At 35.8% G+C, this 13,622-nt stretch overlaps 1 protein-coding gene across 3 annotated transcripts in view; it reads left to right on the top strand.

The window, feature by feature from the left end:
• Window positions 1-13,622, top strand: part of Root (ciliary rootlet coiled-coil, rootletin) — an 88,417-nt gene that overhangs the window by 1,092 nt on the left and 73,703 nt on the right. The window contains exon 1 of one of the 3 annotated variants that reach the window (XM_069836549.1): window positions 13,251-13,497. The exons of 1 other annotated variant lie outside the window; for it this stretch is intronic. In XM_069836549.1, the coding sequence (XP_069692650.1) occupies window positions 13,444-13,497 (54 nt within the window). In that variant the 5' untranslated portion in view covers window positions 13,251-13,443. Of the gene's footprint in view, window positions 1-13,250; window positions 13,537-13,622 lie in introns of those variants that run through there. One more of the 3 variants, XM_069836551.1, reaches the window with a different exon arrangement.

The raw sequence follows: 13,622 nt of genomic DNA on the forward strand, positions 1-13,622 counted from the left end.
TCATAAACAAAAATAATATATAGAATATGATGTAAATGGCAAACAGATTAAAGTCTATAAAATAATGCAAAACTAAATAAAGATGAAAAAGAAAACTTAAACCTCAATCTAATACCACAGAAAGAATGATAGGCGTTATTCCAAATTTGTGGACAACGCATAATAATAATAATAATAATAATAATAATAATAATAATAATAATAATAATAATAATAATAATAAGTGTGATGTAAATATTGTATTTTAGAAATGCAACCTTTTATATTTTAATTTTCCTTTTTGTTTTTGTATAAATGTGTTAATCTACCAACAAAATATATTAAATACTAAAATAAATATCCAAACAATATATAGGGTATGTGACAGGTGTTTCAGACCACCAGTATCAGCCATTTTTCTCGAAAACTATATGATACTGATTGTTCATAAAAAATTTTGATAACCAAAACCGATGTAAAGAATCGATTGGTGGCAGTACCATTTCCCGTAACAAACCGGAAGTAGGTATACCTGTGGTCAACTTCGAAATTTCAAATGAGAACATGGGTCATTAAAGGTGCCATTGGAAACCACTTTTAAAAAGAAACAACTTTTACTGAAACTTTTTTTTTGGCTTTTATTGTTTACTCACAAAGCAACAAAAATGATATTTTCTGAGAAATGTTGTATGTTGTTTATGTACGTACACTCTTCATAGTAAGTGTTCAAGATGTCTGCCGCCCTGTGCAAAACTATGTTCTGATCTCCTCCTAACATCCGTGATTGCACGGAGACCTTCAGCACAGCTGAGAGACATGCAGGCTTCTCTAATTCTTTGTTTCATATCTCCTCTAGTTGTTGGATGCACCTGGTAGAACATGTCTTTAATTCTCCCCCACAAGAAGAAGTCATTTGGAGCGAAGTCAGGAGATCGGGCAGGCCAGCAACTGGTCCTTCTCGTCCAATTCACCGTAGGGGAATAACCGGTTAATAACTCACCGAGCCCTACGTGAAACTTGAGCCGGATAGCCGCCCTGCTGAAGCCACATCGTTAACCGAAGCACAAGGGGGAACATCATGAAGCAATGGTGCAACATGTTTCGGAGGAAGCGTGTGTGTTCTACCATTAAAGTTCTCCTCAAAAAAGTATGGTCCTACGACTCGGTGTCTGAGGAGGCCACACCATGTGTTGAGGCTCCACACATGCTGGTAATCCATAGCCAGTGTGGATTAACCAGAGACCAGTAATGGACATTGTAGAGATTCACCTGACCATTACTTTTGAAAGTTGCCTCATCAGTCCACAGAATTCTGAGCTCGAAATCACAGTCTGTGTTTAGAAACCAGTTGCAGAAATCAACACGAGTCTGGAAGTCATGTCCCCCAAGTTCCTGATGGAGATAAATATGGTATGAATGAAATTTGTTGTCTTTGAGAATCCTAAACACTGTATTATGATGCAATCCTGAGTCACGGGCAATCCTTCTTGTGGGGGAGAATTAAAGACATGATCTACCAGGTGCGTCCAATAACTAGAGAAGACGTGAAACGAAGAATTAGACAAGCCACACCATTTTTGTTTTCGTATGTTCACACAAAATTGCAACCTCATTCAAGAAATTAAATTCCAACATCGCATACAGAACAAATAACACTCTACAAAAACTACTCAACACACAAACAAACAAATACAACCACACAGGCGTATACAAACTCAAATATAACACCTGCAAAACTTCTACATAGGTTGGATAAAAAGTAATGGTAACACTGCTGCCACGTGACGATGGTGCGTTCGAGAGCTGGCAGCTGTGTGGACATGAACAAGGACTGTTAGATGAGTTAGTGCAGCCAGTGGTGACAGTACTCCATCAATCTACTGCAGTGTGTAGAACGTTCACTTTCATAGGGATAGTGCGAGCGCCCTAAGACCATCCTTACAAAACTAGAGCAACGTTCCTGGATCAAAATTGAAATGGCACGAGGTCATAGTGCACAAGAATGTTTTCAGGGACTGCGTGAAGCATGTGGCGATGCAGCGTTGCCATATCGCACAGTTGCACGATGGGTTAAAGCGTTCTGGGAAGGCCTTGTTGCACCGGTACCAAAGGGAAGGTGACGACTTTCTTGGACGAATCGTCGCTATGGATGAAACTTGGACTCGCTCATATGAACCAAACTTGAAACGCCAATCAAATGAATGGAAGCATCCCGGTTCTCCTCGTCCAAAGAAAGTGCGCCCTACACAAAGTGCTGTGAAGGAGATGTTCATTGTGGCGCATGACATTGATGGGGTAATACTGCACCATGCTGTACCTCCAAGGCAGACGGAAAACGCGGACTACTGGAACATCCACCGTACTCACCCGATATGATCCATGCGATTACGATCTTTTCACCAAAGTGAAAGAACCACTGAGAGGGACCCGGTACAATACCAGAGATGAACTTATCCGTGCTCTAGGGTGGTCAATACGGAACATCAACAATGATGGACGCGCTGATGGCGTACAACGCCTTTCAAACATTTGGCAAAAGGTAATAAATAAGGGGGGCGACTGTATAGAAGGTACGTAAATGTTGTACCCCTGTGAATAAAGCCATGTCAGAAATATCGAACTGTTGCCATTACTTTTTATCCAACCCATGTACATAGGACAGACAGGCAGATCATTTAAAACACGTTACAAAGAACACATCACAGCCATAACAAAATTACAAAACACCTCCACATATGTAGAACACATCACAAATGCTAACCACACCCACAGAGACATCAACACAGACATGGAAATACTACACATCCAACCAAAAAGCCAGAAACTAAACACACTAGAACAATATGAAACATACAGACACACGAAAACACATCCCAACGAAATTCTCAACACACAACTCAATTTCAGAACACACACACTCTTTGACTCTACACTATACCACACGAACATACCCTCACAGGAAACAAAACAAGAGGCGCCAAGACCAACAACGACCAGTTCTGAGGATGACCCAAACTAGGTCGAAACATGTTAACAAGGTACGTTAGAATTTAACACAAGAAAGTCTTATCATACATATTCCGAAGTAATACAGTGTTAAAAGTTGTGTAATCAAGATGTATTTTAATTTAGATTGAATGTTTTTATGTAGGGATTCTAAGATAGTATAAAGATCTGTAGGTTGAATTGTTTTATTTTCGAGTTGTAAAATTGTTGTTGTAAAAGAATTCTCATAGTTATGCATGAAATGCATAAAAAGAAGGAAGTAACCATTCATCTTTTTCGTCTAAGGTACTCCTCTTATGAAAGCCCATACTAAAGGATTTGTTTCTGCTTCTCCTTGAGAGAGAAAATCGGATTGTATAAGGTTCCAGTTTTTGAGCAAACGCTCTAGAGCTGGCAATAGAGACAACCACTGAACTGGAATATGCCTTAAAATAATTGTTGAATATTCTTGTTCAACAAACTGAAAAAAGTTTTTGAGTTCATTGATTTTCTTATTAGAAGACGAAAACTCGTTATAAACTTTTAGTACTAGACACTCAACATCAAATTTCATCACTTTGCATGCATTTTTGGCCGTGTTATGGATAACGTGACAATTACAATAGCTTGAATTGTGTTATCATTTAAAGATTTGAAATTCTCAAAAGCTGAGTGGTGTTTTCCGTACTTCATTGTCTGCACCAAAACTTGACATATTAGGAACTTTCAAATCGTGTCCATCTAAAATAGATTTCAGTTTCTCAAAAATATCGTCAGCTGTTTCATTCGAATCATCATAAAAGCTAAGTACTTTCTCTGTAACTCCACTAATCTCAGAAAAATATTTATACTGACTGGAAACCAGTTAATATTACCGGTACCTTTATTTAAGGCATCTGTCGAAACAGAGAAAAAAGTGTCATCTTTTAAGTCATTCTCTACTAATTCTACGGAATGGAAGCCAATACATTTTGAACAAGCATCTCACATTTTGTACGTCCACAGTGAAGTTTTGGACTTAACTTTGAATCTTTGAAAATGCCACTCGCTAACTTAATGCCACAATCTGCAGAAAGATAACTATGGTTATATATTATTACATGATATGCAAACGACAATTCAGCAGCTGTACCTTCACTTTCAATAAGAGAATGTTTCATGCTAAAAATTTTCAATCGATTTAGTTTTAGCACTTGATGCAACAGAAAGTTTATGTATCTCTCTTTGTAAATGTTTTCTCACCGCACCAATTTCCTCACTTTTTATTGAAAACAAAGTAGGATACACTAAACATTTTGCCATGCCTTCGTCATCACATTTAGCTAATCAACTTTTAAAGTGTTTATCTTGTAACCATTCATTACGAAATGTACACATTCTTTTCACCTTTTTCTTCTGTTTATCATGTTCACTGTGATAACTATCACTATCACTGCATTCACTTCCACTGTTGTTTTTCTTTAATTTAGAGAACATTTTTATTGAAACGAATCCCTAAAATGTCAGAAACAATGTCTGCGTCTTGCAAAACTGTCTAACAACAGCTAACATAGGTGGACTGCAATTTAAAACTGCCACCAACCTAAACCTAGCCTTTACTGAATTTTCACAATGAAACACGAACTGCAGTGACTTGATTTCTTAGAAACAGAAACACGAACCCATTGTTGCTCGCTCTTCCGTTTGTAAATTTAAACAGTTATCAAGATGACCAACTGTAGAAGTTTAAAGAAAAAAGAAAATAAATATTACTAATATTATTACAAATATTATTTTACATAAAACCTTAAGAAGACTCAATAATAAAACTCGGCTTGTAACCTAAAAACAAAAAAGTAGGGACATTTGGGCGTCCCGTCATACTCGTGTCGGGACACGGGACAGTTACAAAAAAGTAGGGACGATCCCGACAAAATCGGAGCAGATGGCAACCCTATTCAGACGGACAGTTAGATTTCGCCATTATAGTCAATACGTCGTTAAAAGTGATGTCGCTATAAACAGTTTCGATTGTACTATGATTTTCACTTATAAAGACTGTGGCAATGAGTCTGGGTTTTTTTAATGGCACCATGTACTTATTTCCCCATTTTTGGATTCTTCAGGTTTCAGTACGTACAAAATCATTTTTTTTTTTGCCATGTATAAACTATATAAACTATTGTTTTGTAAAAATGATCTCTTTTGATGACAATGTATGTGTACTAAACAAAGGGAAATGTAATGCTTTAGTACATCAATTTGAAGAGGCTTTGGATTAAAAAATTGCAATTATGTATGTATGTATGTATGTATGTATGTATTTAATGCTTAACCAGATTGATTCAACATCATTTGGTTTCTGGCAGACCAGTACAAAATACCCATAGAGGATTTAAAATTTACAAGTTTTTTACAAACATTTAAATGTTCCCAATTCATAATAGAATTTTCCTCATTACAAATGATACACTGAGGTGATGGTAAAATACCCAGTTTATATAAGTAGTCCGCCAGGCAGTCGTGTCCTGTGGCAATTCTTATGGCAGCTACAGTCTCTTTATGGGGATGATCAGGGAGTATCTCTGACTTGTCAACAAGACCAGTCCATTTCTTGCCACTACTCTTTATTTGAAGATCTGAGGGAAACTCATTCTTAAATGAGCGGTTAACTAATCGTTTCAAGTTGTGATACGAAAGTTGGGAGGTCGTCCGTAACAATATTTCAGTTCCTTTTTTTGCTAGGGAGTCCGAAATCTCATTCCCTGAAATACCAACATGCGAAGGTATCCACTGGAGGACGACGACGACTTCTAACGCTTTGAGTGAGGCAAGGGATTTTCTGATCTCGACAACTCTTGATGTTACAGGATGAGGAAGAGATGCCACTGCCAAAATGGCAGATTTGAGAGTCACAGAGAATGACAACATGACTGTGGGAAGTCGGTCTTCCAAGCAGTTGCTTTAAGGCAAGGTTTATGGCCTCCAATTCGCCATCGAAGTGCAACTGATACTGCCATAGCGACTTGTAGAAGCTAAAGGCTTTACTGTAGATTTCTGCCCCAGCACATTCCTTGCTCTCATAGAAAGAGCCATCTGTGAAGATCTGCAGCCATCTGGACTCAGGGCAATTAATATTATTATTATTATTATTATTATTATTATTATTATTATTATTATTACTATTTATTATTATTATTATTATTATTATTATTATTATTATTATTATTATTATTATTATTATTATTATTAAAAACTGACAGAATTATACCTGTTTGTGATGAAAATATATAATGGAAGAATTAGAAGAAGCTATTGTTGTATTGTTGTTTAGTCAACTGTCCGAAGACAGGTTTGAACCTCATAAGTGACACCAACAAGGCACTACTTATGAGGCAACTAGGCCAGGAGATAATGGAGTAGGATGGCCAGTTCCTTTCCCTCTCCATTGCACACATCACTGATTAGCTACATAAAGAAACTTTTAATAGAAGCAAAAAAGAAAATTCCCAGGAAGTGATGGATTGGACATAGAATTATTTAAATATATGCCCCAATTACATTTTATCAGAGAATTCTGGACTGTATTAATATCTGCTGGAAATTTGGACATGTTCCAGAGGAATGAAGAGATGCATTAATTGTACCAATTTTAAAGAAGGACGATAAGAAGTATTGCAATAATTATAGGGGAATTAATCTCCTCAACTCAGCCTATGATAAATGAAAAAATTATTGCAAAAAGAATGAATAAAATTGCATATTGATTATTATCGGAAAAACAAAGTGGATTCCGGAAAAATATATCCTGTAGCTGTAGGTATTGATAAAGTTTTCAATTTAGCACAGATAATTTAAAAATATATTGAATTTAATATACAGACATTTATGGCTTTCATTGATTATGGGAAAGCATTTTGATCAAGATGTTAGAATAAAATTGTAGCACATTATTAAACAAAAAGCAATACCGGTACATGATAATTTAATAAGAACAGTGCAAAGTATGTATGTAATTACAAAGATTAAAATATATATAGAAAATGGCAGATAACCTTAAAGAGGGATTTTATAGCAAATAATACCTCCTTGAATACACTATTATTACTCACAGATGATCAGGTAGTAATGGCCAGTACAGAAGATGATCTGCAGAGAGCTATATTTATACAATACTAAATAATATTGTAAAAGATCATAATTTTCAAATAATTTTAACAAAAAAATGTTAGCTTTTAAAGGGAAAAGGTCAATTGGAGCTAAAATTGCAATTGATAATACAATTTTAGAACAAGTTAATTGTTCTGATAATTTATGCTGTCCTTTATTTCACATCTCCTTCACAGATGTTGAAAATAAAATTTGTAAATACCAGAAATTAATTGGTACCGGTACTATAAAACGCACATTGTTAAAGAAAGTCAAAACAGAAACAGTTTTAACATTTTATAAAACATTGGCAGTTTCAGTACGGCATTGTTATATGGTGCTGAAACATAGACTCTCACTACAGCGCACCAGGAGCTGCTGAGTGGGACTGTTCAGAGCAATACTAGACCACATTGAAATGAAGACGGAGTGCACAACTGTTAAATAGGCTAGATAAATATCGAAAAAAGTGGTTGGACCATGTAAATAGGATGAACAGTGAAAGAATCCCGTTAAGAGTATCGCCAAAAGGAAGAGAACAGCTGGACAACCAAGGAAACGCTGGAGAGATCAATTATGTGTCCAATGCCTACCCACTTCACTTGCGTGATTCGGATTCTGCATATTGCGGATAGATGGCAAGACTGTGACTCATTTTTCAAGTTGCACATCATTTCGGCAGGCCACGCTGTGGAAAGTTATATCGTGTACTATGCCTAAGTGTTCCTGTAGGGAATGGGTGAGGATGAGGAAGGGGGTGAAGAGGAAACCCGATGCCAGCATGTAGCCTACTCCTGTCGAATAGCACCAGACTTAACATCCCTGTCCGATGGGCGAATCACTATCAACAATGACATATGTAATGTGGAGAGATTTGGGATTTAGCCCAGACACATTGGATAAATACCGGCATAGAACTTTTTAAACATGCTGGAGAGCAGTCTACCTACAGTTCCTAAGTTTTCTGAATTCCATTTGAAATGGTGCATCTCCTCCTAACTGCTGGCAGAAAGCTCTGATGATCCCAATATATAAAAAAAGTTACATAAAGAACTGTGACAACTATAGGGGTATCAACATGGGATATAAAAATGCTCCAACATTATTAAAAATAAACTATCTACCTTCTATAAAGATAAACTTGGAGAAGAAAATTCAGAGTAAGATCTGTATAAATAATACATTAATAGAACGAATCAATTAATTCAATTACCTTTAATTTGTTGTTGAAGAAGAAGAAGAAGAAGAAGAAGAAGAAGAAGAAGAAGAAGAAGAAGAGGAGGAGGAAGAAGAAGAAGAAAATGAAGAAGAAGAAGAAGACGATATGAAGCTTAAAGTTTTTGAATTCATTAAGATTCTAGGCTTAATCAATCAAGTTTTCAAACCTTCTCAAGTGCAAAGACACACCAGACGGGATTTACAAAACTCTTGCATGACCAGTTCTTATGACAGCAAGGCATGGACTGTCAGTAGGGCAGATGAAGGAAGACTAACAGCGGCAGAAATGAGGTTCCTGACAAGAACTGCTGATTATTTCTTACTTGACCACACAATAAATGGGGACATACTCAAAGAATTAAAATTGGACTCAATTATTGAACACATAAATCAATGTAGACTGGCCTGGAAACAACATATTGCCAGAATGCCCTATACTCGCTTGCCAAAACGAATCCTATCATACATTCTAAGAGGCCGCAGAAACTTGGGAAGACCTAAAAAAAATTATGGATAGAGACCGTAACAGACCACTACTATGTAAAATGTTGATGATTTTTATTTAAGTAGGTTATTTTACGACGCTGTATTAACATCTTGTATTTATTGTATTTATTCATTCCCTGTGCAATCTATTACAGATTATAGGTTCGTCATTAGATACAAACACAAAATACAAACTCAAAAAAATACACACACAAAATAAGATTTCTAGTATGAATTTAGTTGATTTCTAGTATGAATTTAATTTTAACACTCTTAAGTTTTGCAAAGAATAGTAAAACTGCCAAAAGACACAATAAATAACAAGGTTATTAGGTTATTTAGCGTCTGAATGAAGTGAAGGTGATAATGCCAGTGAAATGAGTCCGGGGTCCAGCACCGAAAGTTACCCAGCATTTGCTCAAATTGGGTTGAGGGAAAACCCCAGAAAAAACCTCAACCAGGTAACTTGTCCCGACCGGGATTCGAACCCGAGCCTCCTGGTTTCGCGGCCAGACGCGCTAACCGTTACTCCACAAGTGTGGATGATGATGATGATGATGATGATGATGATGATGATGATGATGATGATGATACTAGATATTCTCATTAAAATATAAAGTAATGGACTTGACTTTTAATTGAAAAACCATAAATCAGACTAGACATTACACTGACAGTGAAACACAGTAGGTTGAAAACCAACCAGACTTCATAAGTTGTTGTTGTTTTCTAATGCCAGGCATTTGACAATAAAGTCATTTGACATCTTGCACTCCAATATTTTTCAAAGATATTGTCATGGTTAGCCACTGATGCACAGATTTTGAGATGTTCTGAATCCATTTCTTGATAGACTTCATAAGTAAATCAGTCAATCAATCAATCTTCTTAATGTATCCAGCTGTTTGCTGACAACATAAAGTCCACTATAGTCCACTGTTTCATAAGTAAATAAATATTAAAAAGATTGGCTGAATATAAATGCAGAAGTAATATGGAAGTGCTAAATTCTACATGTAAAACACATAGCCAACCGAAGAAGAATCATAGCCACTCCAAGCAACCATAATAGAGCAAACTCAGAATAAAATCATAACAGGTGCACTAAAATATATTCCTACAATAGCATGACAAACCAATGCTAACCCTACAAAATAGTAACAATGACAGAAATGTAAAACTCAAAAGCTCTTCAAAACTAGAGCTGAAGAACTGTCCATGAATTACACAAAAATGTGTGTGGTGTGTGTATGTGCACACGTGTGTCTGAATATTTTTATTAACAAGCAGCAAATTCCTACTGCCTACACCATTCCAGCACCTCATCCAAACAACCAAATGTATGATGACTCCGGGAACACACATAACCTACCATCACAAAGGAAGAAATTAAGGAAAACCTGAAAAACAATAAAGCAGCCAGTTTGATGGAATATACAATGAACACCTGAAACTGTCTGCTGAAATACTCCTCAACACCTGGACAGCACTAAATAAATGCATTCAAGCAGGCACAATGCCAGAGAGCTCGAGAAGCTGTGTACAATTAATATCAGACTAATGATGTAAATGCTGCCACTAATTCTTTGCCTCAAATTATAAATAATGCTGTATCTCTTGCTGTCCCTGTCACCTTTGTTAAAAAGTCGCACTATCCTAAACGATTTTCAAACAACTTACGTCAACTTATTAAGAAAAAAAAATAGAGCACAAAAAAATTTAAAAAAATACAAAACTGATCACCATTATCAAATTTGTACTAATTATAGAAAACAAGTCAGAACTATGATTGAATCTGATAAATTTAAATGGTTACAATCCATTGTTGATAATTTAAAGAATGAACCAAAGAAGGAATGGAGCCACCAGTATGGCTCAGTCCATTAAGGCGCTTGCCTGCCGGTCTGAAGTTGCGTTCGGGCGCGGGTTCGATCCCCGCTTGGGCTGATTACCTGGTTGGATTTTTTCCGAGGTTTTCCCCAACAATAATGTGAATGCAAGGTAATCTATGGCGAATCCTCGGCCTCATCTCGCCAAATATCATCTCGCTATCACCGATCTCATCGATGCTAAATAACCTAGTAGTTGATACATGAGAAAAATTTTACTTTAAATCCTGAGGCTATAGTTAGCTTGATTTTAAATATTATCAATCCCAGTTAAGAATTTTACCACAAACATACATTTGTGCTTATAAATTATTAGGCTATAGACATTGCTACAAATGAACGGCAATATAACTGAAAGGATATTAAATGAAATTACTAACTTCCTACCTTCAGAATTCAGACCTTCCCCTGGAAAGATGGAATATTCTTCGATTTCACCCAGTAGTTGAACTTAGGAACTAATTCACTTTGTCTTTCCTTCACATTACTTGTATTACACTTTGTCCAATATAGGAAAAGATATGAGAACACGTCACGTCAAAGTTTATCACTGTTTATCAAATAATTTTTTAGGAATCAAGATGTATAAAATAATAATCTTTGTTGTGCGTTCTGTTGCGCAATCATCACATTCACCATCAACTTATTAGGTCTAATTAGTTAAACTGTGTGCCACTTACAATATACTTCCTCACTTTAACTGAAGCAGTGTTCTGACTTCACATTGTTTTCCGCGCCAGAGTTGACTTTCAGTACATGATAACATATGCAAAATCGAAAATCCTTCTTGTTATTTATTTTCTCTCACATTTGTATAGCGCTACAGCGCTGAATGATCAATAAAATCTATTTAGGCCTAAAAAATATATATATATTTTTTACTACCGGTAACATATTGTACCGTAAATGTCTGTTTTTAGAAAAGTTGTTAATCTGAAAAAGAAATTGTTCTATAAGCAATATTCGAGTTTTTAGGTGATACAGTAGCCCATTATTTTTTACATACCGGTATTACAATTTCCTTCACTGTCAAGTGTAAGTACAGTTTGCTTTTCCAATGGCTATGTTTATTCATCTTGAGTACACAAATTTTTAAATTTTGTTCACTAATTTACCTGAGAGTAAAATTCTTTTGGATACCTATAAGTTCAAAGAATATGTTACATGCACACGTTCGCACACACGAAATGTAATAGCTTACAATAATTAACAAATATTAAAAATAAAATCTTAAATCGCACTGCATTTTCAGCCTTTTAAAATCTGTTAATCTACGTATTCTACGGATCAAATATTGTTTAAATGTAATTGTCTTTTGTTTTGTTCTTTTTTTACGTACTTCTGATTTATAACAAAGTAGCTCATGTTTTCTTTTTTTAAATAATGGCGGGTAGTCGACTGTTCTCCAACCGTTGTTACCATAGCAACAGGCCTACCACGCTATGTGACATCATAGATGATAGAATCAGTGTAGCCAATTCAGCGATTTTCCCGCTAGATCTAGTGTTTTTCGACTTTAGTGGGTAAAATTTATGAAATTTGTATTGCTGATATAGGGATTTAGCGGGTATTTTTAGCACTCACAGCGGCAAAATAATATAATTTTACATTGACAATATAGCAATTTAGCGGTTTCTGCACGGTTTTACAGCGGATTTTTAAGAATCAAGTTGGCGACACTAAGAATATAGTAGGGTGACATTCAATTCTTTTTCCGATCACAGCCTCATGGGCTAGTGGTCGGAGCTTTCTTGAGGTCCCGGATTCGATTTCCGGTAAGAAGACAGGAATTTTTTTCTGGGGAATGTTCCTGTATTTGTCCATGGTCTGGAAATTAGGTTAGGTTTAGGTTTAAGCACAGTCTACTATATACAGTCACGAAGCTTCAGTTTTGAGGGTGCTAGAAACAATAGACTGTGACGGTTCTATTTTGCATTGCCTGTAATTAGGCGATATTAGCGATCCTAGTGGTGAGCAACTACCTAATGTTTGCATATTTACTACGTATTGAGCTTCGCGACTGTATATACTAGACTGTGGTTTAAGACCTCTTCTGGCCGTTGCTTACGCTTCTGGCACTTCATAATCATCGTATCATAATATCATCGGGGCAGCGTACCCGTAACTCCGCCTTCCACGTGCCCCAACATCAGAAGCCACTTCTTACAAGCCATTGCCAGGAGAGACCTCAAATGACAACCTGTTGGCATTGAATTAAAAAAAAAATCATTTCCCATTCGGCATTCACTCCCATCTTAAAAAAAAAAGAAAGACGGGTATAATTACAGTACCATTGAGCTCTATACTAATTTATACTTTATAATTTTGAGACCACTGTACAGTACGTACTATGTCTGCCATCTTTTGTGAGAAGTGGAAATCAAATGTGTTAATCTATAAGAATCACTGGAATCAATGACTATCTTAAAAAATGGCGGTAGTTGTTGTTTATTTTATTTGACATTTGTAGTGCAAACAGTAGTACAAGGATAGCAATAGTAACTTAAAATATTGTTTTGGTATATTTTATCGACATTTCAGTTCATTTATTGTATTCCATAGTTTTTACATCAGCATTGAAGCTTTAAGATGTGGAACAAATAAAGAGTTACACATTTCTTGGCGAGATATTCCCTTCGCTACAAAACGATTTTAATATGAGCTGACATTTATGTGCGGGTTAATAATGAGTGTCTAACTGTACCAATTTTATATAATGTTATAAGTAGGCTTCTAAACAAACAATTTTCAAACGAAAATGATGACCTCTTCAGAAATGGAATCTGGACTTTTTTCATACATAACACACTTGGTGTGTAGGCCTACTTGAATGACATGATATGTAACTTAAGTTAGTTTTTATTGAATTGCAGCAATGAATCAGAATATTTATTTCGATTTAGTATCTGCAATTATTAATAATCCAAAATATGTTCG

Source organism: Periplaneta americana, chromosome 9 (assembly GCF_040183065.1).
Source record: "Periplaneta americana isolate PAMFEO1 chromosome 9, P.americana_PAMFEO1_priV1, whole genome shotgun sequence".
In the NCBI taxonomy this organism is placed as follows: domain Eukaryota; kingdom Metazoa; phylum Arthropoda; class Insecta; order Blattodea; family Blattidae; genus Periplaneta; species Periplaneta americana.